Below are 12,166 nucleotides of genomic sequence, written 5' to 3'. Positions count from 1 at the left end.
GCACTCACACCTGCCACGTGAGGCACAGTCTGCTGGGGCCACAGTCTGTCTCCACGACAGTTCTGACCGCGTTCCTGTCAAGCCCCATTTTCTTCTCGGAGACTCAGGGCCGATGTTTTACTGTCCGCCTGTCCCGGTAGGTTCATGCCCCGGGTGGAGATTGTGCAGAAGCACAACACAGCGGCCAGGAGGCTGTACATCCGCGGCCACAACGGCAAGATCTACCCGTACCTGGTCATGAACGACGCCTGCCTGACGGAGTCGCGGCGGGAGGAGCGCGTGCTGCAGCTGCTCCGCCTGCTGAACCCCTGTTTGGAAAAAAGAAAGGAAACCACCAAGAGGCACTTATTTTTCACAGGTACCAGCCCAGCGCCGCAGGGTGCACGGCGGCACCCGTCAGCCTGCAGAGGTTCGAGTCTGCCGTCCATGCCGGCAGCCGCGGCCCCGGGCGGCTCTGGGGCGGGAGGCCCCGCAGTGCTGGGCCCCCACACGGGCCCTGCTCCTGGAGGGGGGCCGCTCGGGGCCTTCAGGCTCCTCGCTGCAGGACGGGGGTGCCGCAGAGTGTCTGCTGGGAGAAGGAGGCACCGTGCCTGTGTGCACCAGCATCCCTCCCCGGAGGGGAGAGCATTGTTGACACACACAGCAGCAATCCCGGGCCCAGAGGCCTGCTGGGTGCGTGTTGTCTGGTCCCGTGTGGGGCTTTGTGCTGACAGCCAAGGTGTGTTCCAGCCCATTTTGACCCAGAATCTCTTAAGTTCAATATCCCCAAAATAAGTAGATTACAAAAACAAGAAGTCTATAGAAAGCTGAGTGCGTTCTAACGTGCATGTAACGAGATCTACAGTGCTGATCCCAGTGTGATTACTGCTTCCAAAGAAGCAAACTCCTGGTCAGCACCAAGTGGTAGTCCCCATGTCCCCTGGAGTCCTTCTGGAATTTCTTTATGGATTGACACCACGGCAACAGGCCACTAGCCATGGTGTAACTGACGCTGGACTGAGGTAACTCCTTGTCCATCTGAAGTCCGCGGCGTGTGTGTGCACACCAGGGTGCGGGTGGTTCTGTGGCCTGGAGGCAGGCCGTAGACAGGTTCATACCTGCTGCTGCCTGCTTGGCACCAGTGCACTCAGCAGAGTATTTCTCCTTTGAAATCACCTTACATGGTATTTCTGTTCACCTGTGTCTTAAACACGGGCGACAGGCAGCTCCGGCTGCACCCCAGCAGACAGAGCTCCGTGTGCTCACTGAGTCAGCTCTTCCCCGAGCACGCTGCTCCCAGCATGTCCCCGAGGGTCACGTCGAGCGCTGAGTCATGATGACTCACTCTTCCCCTCTCTCCCCAGTTCCACGCGTTGTGGCTGTGTCCCCGCAGATGCGCCTGGTGGAGGACAACCCGTCCTCTCTCTCCCTGGTGGAGATCTACAAGCAGCGCTGTGCCAAGAAGGGCATCGAGCACGACAACCCCATCTCCCGCTACTACGACCGGCTGGCCACCGTGCAGGCGCGCGGCACGCAAGCCAGCCACCAGGTGCCGGGGCGGGCCGGGCCAGAGCTCCCAGGACAGGGGGCGCGTGGAGAAGGAGGGGTCGGGTACACGTCTTGTGTGGACCTGTGTTCTCATTTCTCTCGGATGTACGTGCAGGAGTGGTATCGCTGGGGCATCTGGTAACTCTTAGGTTTAACACCTTGATGAACTGCCAGACTGTTTCCAAAGTGACTGCAGTGTCTGAGGGCTCTGATTTCTCCACGTCCTTGCCAGCACTTGAGAGTTGTCTGTCTTTCTATTACAGCCATCCTAGTGGATGTGAAGTGGTAGCTCATTCTGGCTGAGAAGTAATGATACTGAGGATCTTTTCATGTGCTAATCGGCTGTTTGCATATTTTCTTCGGAGAAAAGTCTGTTCAGATCCTTTGCTCATTTTTAAATTGAGTGATTTGTCCTTTGTTGACCCTGAGAATTCTTTCTATGTCTCGGGTCCAGGTGACCTGACACCGGTGCCTTCACTTCTGTTGCTGTGGGCCGGCTGCTGTCCTGCTTCTTCGCGTGCCTCGTGATCTTTTGTGGAAAACTGGATGTTTTGGATAATGTGTCCGTTCTAGAAATCAGATCTTTCCTTCCAAGTTTTGTTGGTGTTTCTGTTTGTTTAGTGACTTTCCTGGACTAATTCTGTCCAGGAAGCCATTGTGGAATGTCCAGAACCAAACTCCCCGGCTCTCCTGGAGGACCTGACAGCTCCCTCACACAAGTGCAGCCGCTGGCATCTCTGCTCAGCCCAGGGGCCAGCTGGTGATTTGACAGAGTTTCTTAAATGCCTAGAACCACTGAGCCTTCCACCTTCGAGAGCCTGTGTGTGTGTGCACACGCGCGCGTGTGCATGTGTGTGTATCTGTGTTTGTGTGCGTGTACATGGAGGTAACTTAAAACCCTGCCTTGGCCCTCACTCCCTGCTTGTGCAGAATCTGTCACCCAGGAGTAGCATAGGGCCTCTGAGGTTTCCTGTGGGCGTGAGGCTGGCCTTCTGGGTTCCCAAGAACGTGGCAGAGCTTCTCAGAGCCCCCACGTCGTCTCCTTCCCCAGCTTGTCTCTGGTTGGCCATCCTCCTGTGAGTGCCAGCTGATGCCCCAGCCTCAGGCACCCACGATGCCCTGACTGCGTGAACTCTGAGTCCATTCAGAGATGAGCTCTGAGAAAACGGAAGCCGCCACACAGTCAGCAGTGACAGTTCCCTGGGGTCCCCACGCCCATTCCGCCCACTCCAGGGCTGTTGGCTGCGAGTTTTCACAGCTGCCGTGGTTGAGAGGCTGTTGGTTTCACGGCCACCGCAGAACTGAGGAGAGGGGATGGGGCTCGGACAACTAAATGGCCACCAAGCTCACTGTTCTCACCAAGATTCAGCCTTTTTTCCTTGAATAAAAGTTACTCAGATTGTTGCAAGCCTTTAATTTCCACAATTATGGGAAAGTGTATTTTGATGATTTTTGCCAGCGTTCTTAGTGCTTTGGTGGAGCAGCAAATTCTGGAGGTCCTCACTCTGATGAGGAAATGAACAAACTGAATGTGTGCTTGGCGGCCTGCGTGGTTCTGGGTCCCCAGTGGCCTGCGTGGTTCCGGGTCCCCGGAGGCCCACGTGGTTCCAGTTTCTTGGCGGCCTGCATTCTAGTGGTTGTTCAGAGCACACGGGTGCGACTTAGCCCAGAGGAGACCCATGTGCCTTTACCAGTTGATCTAACAGGAGCTAAATAAACCTGATAAACTCTTTTTATTGAAACCATTTCTAACTATGTGATGTTTGAAATAGTCTTGTGAGTCTTCTAGTCTGGAATTCAGTGTAACATCCAGTCTAATTTTAGACTAACCCCTTCAGTTTATAAACCTTTTGTTTAATAGTCTTAGTTTTGAAGTTTCTAGGCATTTCTCTGTCCTTTTTGTTAGTCGGCCTGCTGTATTCTGTAGTTGGCAAGTTACGGTGTTCAGTACCTACCCGAATTCTTGGTAAGGCTGACAGTCTCACACATGCAGCTGAGACTTTCATCCAGACCGCTCTGCTGCTCTGGGCACGAGATATGGAGCCTGGAGGGTAACAGACCAATCTCGTGCATCCCCGCCATTAGTCAGAGACACCACATGTGTATTTGTCAACAAAATTCGCCCTACTGGCCCCTCTACAGAAGGAAATTAACAATTCTAGAGTTTTCTTTTTGAGTGAGTTAGATGGAAGAGTTATGGAGTGACACATCCTTTCAGGTACTTCGAGACATCCTCAAGGAGGTCCAGAGTAACATGGTGCCGCGCAGCATGCTGAAGGAGTGGGCTCTGCACACGTTCCCCAACGCCACGGACTACTGGACCTTCCGGAAGATGTTCACCATCCAGCTCGCGCTGATCGGCTTTGCCGAGTTTGTCTTGCATCTCAATAGACTCAACCCCGAGATGCTGCAGATCGCTCAGGTAACTGGACGGGAACAGCCAGGCCCTGCTCTGGACATCCACTGTCTGCTGTTTAAGTTTCTAAAGCGTCTCCTTCTGAAACGTAGGACACCGGCAAGCTGAACGTGGCCTACTTTCGATTTGATATAAATGATGCAACTGGAGACTTGGACGCCAACCGCCCGGTCCCTTTCCGCCTCACACCCAACATCTCTGAGTTCCTGACCACCGTCGGCGTCTCCGGCCCGTTGACAGCGTCCATGATCGCCGTTGCCCGGTGCTTCGCCCAGCCGAACTTCAAGGTGGGCTGGGGGTCGTCTTGTGAGGAGCGCAGCCTGGGTTCTCAGCACGCTGTGGGCTGGGACAGAAGAGCTGGTTGTTGCTGTGCAGTTACAGTTTGCTCACTTGGGAAAGAGGTTTATTTACGGTGCTCTCCGTCCATCTGTGTTGAGGGTCCTGGGGAGCCCAGTTTATAAAAAGCGACCTAGGGGCAGGGGTATAGTGTATGGTTCAAGTGGCAGAGCGTGTGCTTAGCATACACGAGGTCTTGGGTTCAATCCCCAGTACCTCCTCCAAAATAGAAACAAACCTAATTGCTCCCCCCACAAAATAAATAAATAATTTTAAAAATAGTATCACTTGTATTAAAAAAGGAAAAATACGCACACACACACGTATATGTGCGTGTGCGTGTGTGTATATAGGAAAAGCAATCCAGGAGCCTCTGCTGGATGGTTTCCCAGCTGTTACCGTGCACATCGGTTTTGCTTGCTCTGTTTCACAGCCTCCTTCCATTTCTCATTCTGCAAACTTCCTGCCGTGAAAGGCAGAAGCGTTCTGTGTAGGGTGATGCCCGTCTTACTGGGCTGCAGTGACGGGGCCTACACGGACGCGCCGTGAGTCACGCCGTGGCACGTGACGGGAGCGGCCAGGCCCTTGGCCACACCAGGGCATGTAACAGCTCTGCGCCTGGCTCTGCACTGGGATGACTGGCAGGGATTCAGAGCTAGTTCATTCTGACCCTGAGCCTGTCTCTCCACAGCTGGGACTGAGCACAGTTTACTTTTTTTTTCTTTTAACTTCTGAGACCAGCTACACTGTTTTTTTGGATTTTTTGTTTGCTGTTTTCCCAAATAAGCCATTTGTGTCCAGAGAAGACTTCAGACACCAATTGCTTTCCAGACCATTTACTCAGAACAGGTTTTTAATTATTGAATAGCCTCTTAGCTGCAGACAAGGGCCTCATGCTCTTTTTAACACTGGGTCGCGCATACCGTCGGTGTGGGATGCTGTTCTGGGACGTGATGAACAGTTACAAACATGAGCGAAAGCAGAGCCTTTCAGTTTCTTCTCGAGCAAGGAGTCTGCTCCGATCAGTGAACAGCAGTGCACTGTTATCCACTCGGCTTAAGGCTTGAATACGAAGTTCTCGTTTACGTAGAGATGTTCCACTTTTGGAAACAATTTTAGGATAATTCCTAGAGCAGCATTTAACTGAAAACTTTGAAAAGAATGGAGAAAGCTGTCCGTGTTTGAGACCTGTCGCAGCTTGGAGTAACCCTGGGCGTTACCCTGCACAGCCTGTGCGGGTGTAGACAGGCGGGACCGGAGCCTTCCCCAGACCGCAGGCCCATGCTCCTCCGCAGCCTGGCTGGGGCGAGTGCCTTGACAGCAGGCTAGTGTGTAGACCTGCTGTGTGGGAATCTCTTCTAAAAACACGTTGCGTTGGTGCCAGGTAACACAGAACAAAACCCTCAGTGAACCGGTCCCAAGTCACTGTTAAACAGCCCTGGGCGCCTGATGAAGCCCTCTGTCCGCACCTTCCGACCATGATGAGGGGTGCCATGCGACACCCCGGTTCATGAAGATCCACACGTCATCTCTCCATCCTGAATATGCCACCAGCTGGCCTCTGGGTTCCCCGGCCCTTCTCCTTCTTTGGTCCTTCTCCCTCCCTCCTGCACTGGCTCTCGTCCTGCAGCAAACACCCCCCACCCCCCGCAGGACCCAGTTCCCACACACTGACCCTTGACCCCAGCAGGAGGCAATGCTGCTTGCTCCCCCCCCACCCCCACCCCCTTTCTTCAACTTAGAACCCCCAGGTGGTCATCGGTATGGCTCTCAGCACCCGTGGGAAGTCCAGCATTGGCAGAGCCCCTCCCTCTGCAGGCTCCTCACAAAGACACACAGCCGTGCTGGCGGTGGTGGCCCCACCAGAGTGGCCATGACGCCCCCACCCGCCGTGGCTGGGCTGCCTTGCTGGGAAGCTGCCCTCCGGGTCATTGCTGGTTCAACACGGGTCATTTCCTTCTCTCCTCGCACAGGTGGATGGCATCCTGAAAACTGTGCTTCGGGACGAGATCATCGCTTGGCACAAAAAAACGCAGGAGGACACTTCGTCTCCTCTCTCGGCCGCCGGGCAGCCCGAGAACATGGACAGCCAGCAGCTGGTCTCCCTGGTCCAGAAAGCCGTCACGGCCATCATGACACGCCTGCACAACCTCGCCCAGTTCGAAGGCGGGGAGAGCAAAGTGAACACCCTGGTGGCCGCTGCCAACAGCCTGGACAACCTGTGCCGCATGGACCCCGCCTGGCACCCCTGGCTGTGAGCACCCTCTGCCTCGCTCAGCCTCCTGCGGCCACCCTGCCATCGACTGGCTGCATTATTTCCCTGACGGTGTGTGCATGAGAGGGTGAGTCTCATTGCAGAGGGGCTGAGCTGTCACGGAGGCCAGGCGGTTAGACGTGGGAGCGGAGACTCATCGGAGCTTTTAAGGTAACTTTGAAGAAACCAGGATCCCCTGGTGTAGAATTTCTGTGTGAATTCTTTTCTGTTGTGTCCCTCCCTCCTCCGTGTGAGTGTACAGACTGAACTCTGGAAAACACTTCTGCACCGTCCATCCGTCCGTTTTTAACTCTCAGAAGTTACACCTCCCAGGAGCTTCGTGCTTTTGTACAGAACTTTGTAACAAGTGTACAGAAAACCCACTTTGGTAGAGAAACAAGAAATTATGAACAAACTGTGCTGGATTTCCTTTAAGCACAGACTTGTATGCTGTGTGTAGCCAGCCGTGGGAGTGCCGTGAGCGTCGGGCGTGGACGCTCAGGGCTCAGCCCCGTGGGCCGCGCTGCCCCCCCGTGTCGGAGCTGGGTTCCACGGCAGGAGATGGGCCCTGAGAGCTGGCGGTGAGCCTTAGTTTGCAGGCTGGCTCTCTGGGCGTCTCCTAGACGTTTACTATCACTGTACCTGGAAACAAAAACAAGACCACATATGTTCCTTTTTAATTTAAAAAGAAGTAACGAAGGTTTGGTTGCTAATTCCAGTCTGTTCACATTTTTATAAATATGAACATTGAGGATGTTCTATCTAAATTTGTACAGTGTGATTTTTTTAGAATAAATATTTTATAAAAGGACGTGTTGTTTCTGTGAGGTGTTTCCTCTGCCCCTCGGGGCCGGGGCCAGCGTGGCCTGTGGCCCAGTTGACTCCGTGGTGATGGACTCTAGTCTGAACCACTCGGCATGTTCTGTGATGCTGACCCAAAATGCTGGTCCTGACTGCCTGGGTGTCTGCAGCGCAGCCGTCTGGTCTCTCAGCTTTGTTTACATATTTCAGGGCAGCTGCAGTGACACCTGGGTGCAGAAGGAAGACGCCCTGCTCCCTGTGCCCAGGGCCTCATCTCGAGCTGTGCCCCCGGCGGGGCTGCTCCCCGGTGCTTGGAGCCCCACTCTGAGCGCTCAGCTCCACCGGCTCGGCCTCCTTCATCTCGTCCGTCAGCACCTCAGTGACCCAAGCAGGAGGGCCCTGGTCCAGAGGACACGGGAGGGACGTTTCCCAACATGGGCTATAATGTCAGCAGGGTGAGAGACTGAGGCAGGACAGCGGGGAAGGGGCTGCGACTTTAGTTCTAAAACTGTTCTAATTCTGAATTTGTAAAGACTCATCCGATCGGGAAGTGCTGTCTGCTGTAAGGAGGCCTTCCTGTCCCCCTTGTCCCAGGCCTTCCCTGTCCCCTTTGTCCCAGGCTAGCGCAGGGTGAAGCCTGAAGCTGAGTTCACCCAAGTCTCACCACGAAGTCCAGCCCAAGGAGCATAAATGTGCTAGAATCAACGAAAGCTTCAGCCTGAGGCAGTGCTGGGTTTTGAGTGGGACTCGTTTGCGGTGGGCGGGCCGACAGCTACAACTTGAAGTCACTGTGCTGGCCTCCAGTCCTGGGAAGCAGATGGGCCCATCGCCCCAAGGCGGCGGCCCTCTTCACAGAGAGGGGATGGATGCCAGCTCGGGACCAATAGCTCGCCCAAGGTCCACAGTCCCAGAGCCAATCATGGAGAAACAAGCTGAACTTTCTGTCCACCTGGACCCCCAAGCCCCCAGGCTGCTTCCTGGAGCATGGATGGAGGCTGAGGGGCCAGGTTTTATCCATCTGCCTGGACTCTCCCATATTTTCCTTGGAGCTAATTATGAGTTATTTTACAATTACTTGGGGGGCTGTTTTTGTGAGAAAGTTCTTGGATTCTGGGTGGCAGGAGCCACACTTATGAAGTGACAGGTGAGTGCAGACTGTCAACCGACCCGCAGCATCGAGCAGCCGTCAGGCTCGAGGGGGAAGGCGCCTGTGTGTCTGACCATCCTCACTGCACAATGCCTCTCAAGCTGGGGTCAGGACTCATTTGAAAGAAGCTGGAGTTGCCTGTGTGCTCTTGGAGACCTGGCGTGGGGCCCGGAGGCTGCAGAAATGTGTGGGCAGCATCTGGGTGAAGGGAGGTTTGTTTCTCCTCAGCTGGGAAAGCTGGAGTTGTGCTGCTGAGAAGGGGCCTGGGTTCCACCCCAGGCTCGCCCACCCCGGGTCCCCGACACTGACCCTCTTCCCAAGGACGGAAAGCCAGCCTCGGAACAGCCCGGGCAGGAGAGCGCTCCCGGTGGAGCCCCAGCACCTCCTGCACGCCATCTCTGCGTCATGGTGTTGGGAGCGCTGAGCCAGTGCCCTGGGGACCACGAACCTCCACGTTCTCACCCAGGAGTGGCATCGCGGGGACCTGGGCCCGCGGGAGCCGAGGAAGGTCAGAGAAAGGGCTCGTTTACGGGGGCCCACAAGTGGTAGATGCCCCCAGTTCTCCAAACACTACTGCAAGGTAAGTACTATTAGTAGGCTTTTTCTTTTATTGTAAAATACATGTAAGAAAATTTACCATTTAAACCATTTTCACGTGTACAGTTCAGTGGCGTTCAGTTCATTCACACTGCTGTGTAACCATCACCGCCATCCTTCTCCAGAGCTTTTTTCATCATCCCCAACAGCAACGCTGTTCGCGTTAAGCACTGACTCCCCGTTCCTGGCCACCCCAGCCCCAGGCTAACACTTTTCTCTGAATTTGACTAGGAATCTCACATACATAGACTCACCTGTATTTGTTCCGTGACTGGCTTATTCCCCTGAGTGTAACACAGCACGTGACAACTTCCTTCCTCTGTGAGGCTGAGCATTGCATTGCACGTATACACCACGTTGTGTGCAGCCATCCATCCATCGATGGGCCCCTGGGTTGCCTTCATCTTTTGGCCATTGTCACTAAGGCTGCTATGAACATGGGTATTTTGGGGGGAGTCGAAATACCTGTTCAACTCCTAACTTTGAATCCTTTGGGGGACTATACCCAGAAGTGGAATTGCTGGGTTATATATATTAGTGGTTCTATTTTTCATATTTTGAGGAACCTCCATTCAGTTTTCCATAGTGGCGGTACCATTTTACGTCCCCACCAGCAGTGCACAAGGGTTCCAGTTTCTCTGCATCCTTGCCAACACTTGTTTTCTGATTAAAAAAAAACCCATTTGTCTCTTGATAAGAACCATCCTAATGGGTGGCAAGTGCCACCTGCTTCCCTGTGGCTTTGGTTTGCGTTTCCCTCGTTGCTGGTGATCTTGGGCCTCTTTTCATGTGCTTATGGAATGTTTGTGTACCTTTGAAGAAATGTAAATTGAAATTGTTGCTTACTGTTTTTCTAAGTTGTAGGAGTTCCTTCTACACCCTGGATCTTAAGCCCTTATCAGATACATTCAGGTTTACAGGTGGTGGTCGCCCACCCCTGAGGTTTGCCCTTTCCTTCTGCTGACAGTGTCCTTTCTTGCACATTTAAAATTTTGATTTAGTTAAAAGTTTATCTAGTTTTTCTTTTGTTGCCTGTGCTTTTTGGTGCCAAATCCAGTGTCATGAAGCCTTTCCCCAGTGTTTCTTCTAAAGAGTTTTATAGTTTTAGTTCTTGTTTAGGTCTTTGATCCATTTTGAGTTAATTTTTATATATAGTATGAGGTAAAGGTTCAGCTTCATTCTTTGTCATGTGGAGCTCCAGTTTTCCAAGCAAGATTTGTTAAAACTGCCTTTCCCATTGAATGGTCTTGGCACCCATGTCAAAAATCACTTGACTATATTTGAGGTGGCTTATTTCTGGGTTCTCTGTTCACTTCCATTGATCTATACGCCTGTCTTTATGACAGTATAATACCATGTTTATTACTGTAGCTTTGTGGTAAGTGTTGAATTCAGGAAGCATTGAGACCCCCAACATTGTTCAAGATTGTCTTGGCTAGTTGGCGGCCCCTGATTTCATATGCGTCTTAGGAGGGACTTTTCTGTCTGCAAAAAGCATTGTTGGGATTTTTATATGGATTGCGTTGAATCTGCAGATCATTTTGGGTAGTAATGATGTCTTAACATGATTAAGTCTTCCAACTCATGAACCTAGAATGTCTTCCCATAAGTGTCTCTTCTAATTTCTTTCACTATAATTTTACAGTTTTCAGTGTCCAAGTCTTTCATTTCCTCGGTTAAGTTTCTTCCTATTTTATTCTTTTTGATACTACTGTAAATGGAATTGTGAATTTCTTTTTCAGATTCTTCATAGCAGATAGAAACACAGGTGATTTTTTTTTAAGTTGAAGTTTTGTTGATTTACAATGTTGTTCCTGGTGTACAGCATAGTGATTTCAATTATACATAACATTATTTTTTCATGTTCTTTTTTCATTATAGGACATTACAAGATACTGAATGTAGTTCCCTGAGCTATACATTAGGACCTTGTTGTTTATCTATTTTATATATAGTAGTTTGTGAAACACAGTTGGTTTTTGTATGTTGGTTTTTATCCTCCAACTTGGCTAAATTCATTTTAGTACTGGCAATTTTGTTTGTTTGCTTCTCTTCCTGATTAAAAACATTTGTTTTAAAATAGTGTTGGCAGATATTTTCTTAGAAAGAAAACCACTTTAGTTGTCGGGCAAACATGGTAAAAAGTATGAACACAAGCCTTAGTCTAGTTTCTTGAAGGAAAGATTGAAAACTAAGGGGTCTGAAGTGCTTCACTTAAAAAGCGGATACGGGGGACGAAACACCTCACGACTACGTGAGATGTCTTGTAATCGGGTGAGACAGAGTTTTCATCTGCAAGCTTATATTTAATAGAGTCAAAAAAAATGTAGACCCTGTATCATGTATACGTATAGATGGAAAAATCTTAAATATCATGAAATGTAATTCAGGACTATTTTTACTCCTACACCTCATAAATGTAGTGACAAAATATTTGTGTGTGGCCCAACCTGGTTATCATGTATTCTTCTTCTTACATGTTTTTGCACAACATGAATTCTTCACAGTGAATCATCTAGAGCTGCTATATCCATCTTGAACTTACCAGCCCACCTTCAGATGACGTTCTAGCACTTCCCCCGTAACATAAGAATCTTACAACTGTAAGCTTCCATTTTCCCTCCATCCTTTGTGCTACTAATGTTATGTATTTTATTTCTGTATATATTATTAGCTCCAAATACATTAATAATAATTTTATATATACTTTATATATTATATATATATTTATTATATATAATTATATATATTTTATTATTATTATTATTATTATTATTATTATTATTATTATTATTTGGACCAGACCATGCATTCTTAACAGGAGTGGATGCTCTGCTTCCCCTATTTGTTATTGATGTTTCAAATTACATCCTTACATATTGTGTACCCATGAACATAGATTATATAATTAGGTTTTATGCATTTACCTTTAAATCATGTCGAAAATTAAAAGTGGAACTACAAAATGAAATTACAATAACATTTGTCTGTGTATTTACCTTTACTGGAGAACTTTGTATTTTCATATATCTCTGAGTCTAGCATCTTTTCATTTCGGTCTACCTTTAAGCATTCCTTGTAGAGCACA

General features: G+C 50.2%; 1 protein-coding gene across 10 annotated transcripts in view; it reads left to right on the top strand.

Moving 5' to 3' along the window:
* The window catches only part of TRRAP (transformation/transcription domain associated protein), a 97,024-nt gene extending 89,680 nt beyond the window's left edge, over positions 1-7,344 (top strand). For all 10 annotated transcript variants that reach the window (XM_064478692.1, XM_064478693.1, XM_064478694.1 and 7 more), the window contains 5 exons: positions 141-358; positions 1,344-1,528; positions 3,746-3,949; positions 4,036-4,230; positions 6,253-7,344. In XM_064478692.1, coding sequence (XP_064334762.1) covers positions 141-358; positions 1,344-1,528; positions 3,746-3,949; positions 4,036-4,230; positions 6,253-6,537 — 1,087 coding nt within the window. In that variant the 3' untranslated portion in view covers positions 6,538-7,344. The remainder of the gene's footprint in view (positions 1-140; positions 359-1,343; positions 1,529-3,745; positions 3,950-4,035; positions 4,231-6,252) is intronic.
* The last annotated feature ends 4,822 nt before the right edge of the window (positions 7,345-12,166 follow it).

This window comes from Camelus dromedarius, chromosome 24 (genome assembly GCF_036321535.1).
Source record: "Camelus dromedarius isolate mCamDro1 chromosome 24, mCamDro1.pat, whole genome shotgun sequence".
NCBI lineage: Eukaryota > Metazoa > Chordata > Mammalia > Artiodactyla > Camelidae > Camelus > Camelus dromedarius.
This window is presented reverse-complemented; position numbering and strand designations above follow the sequence as displayed.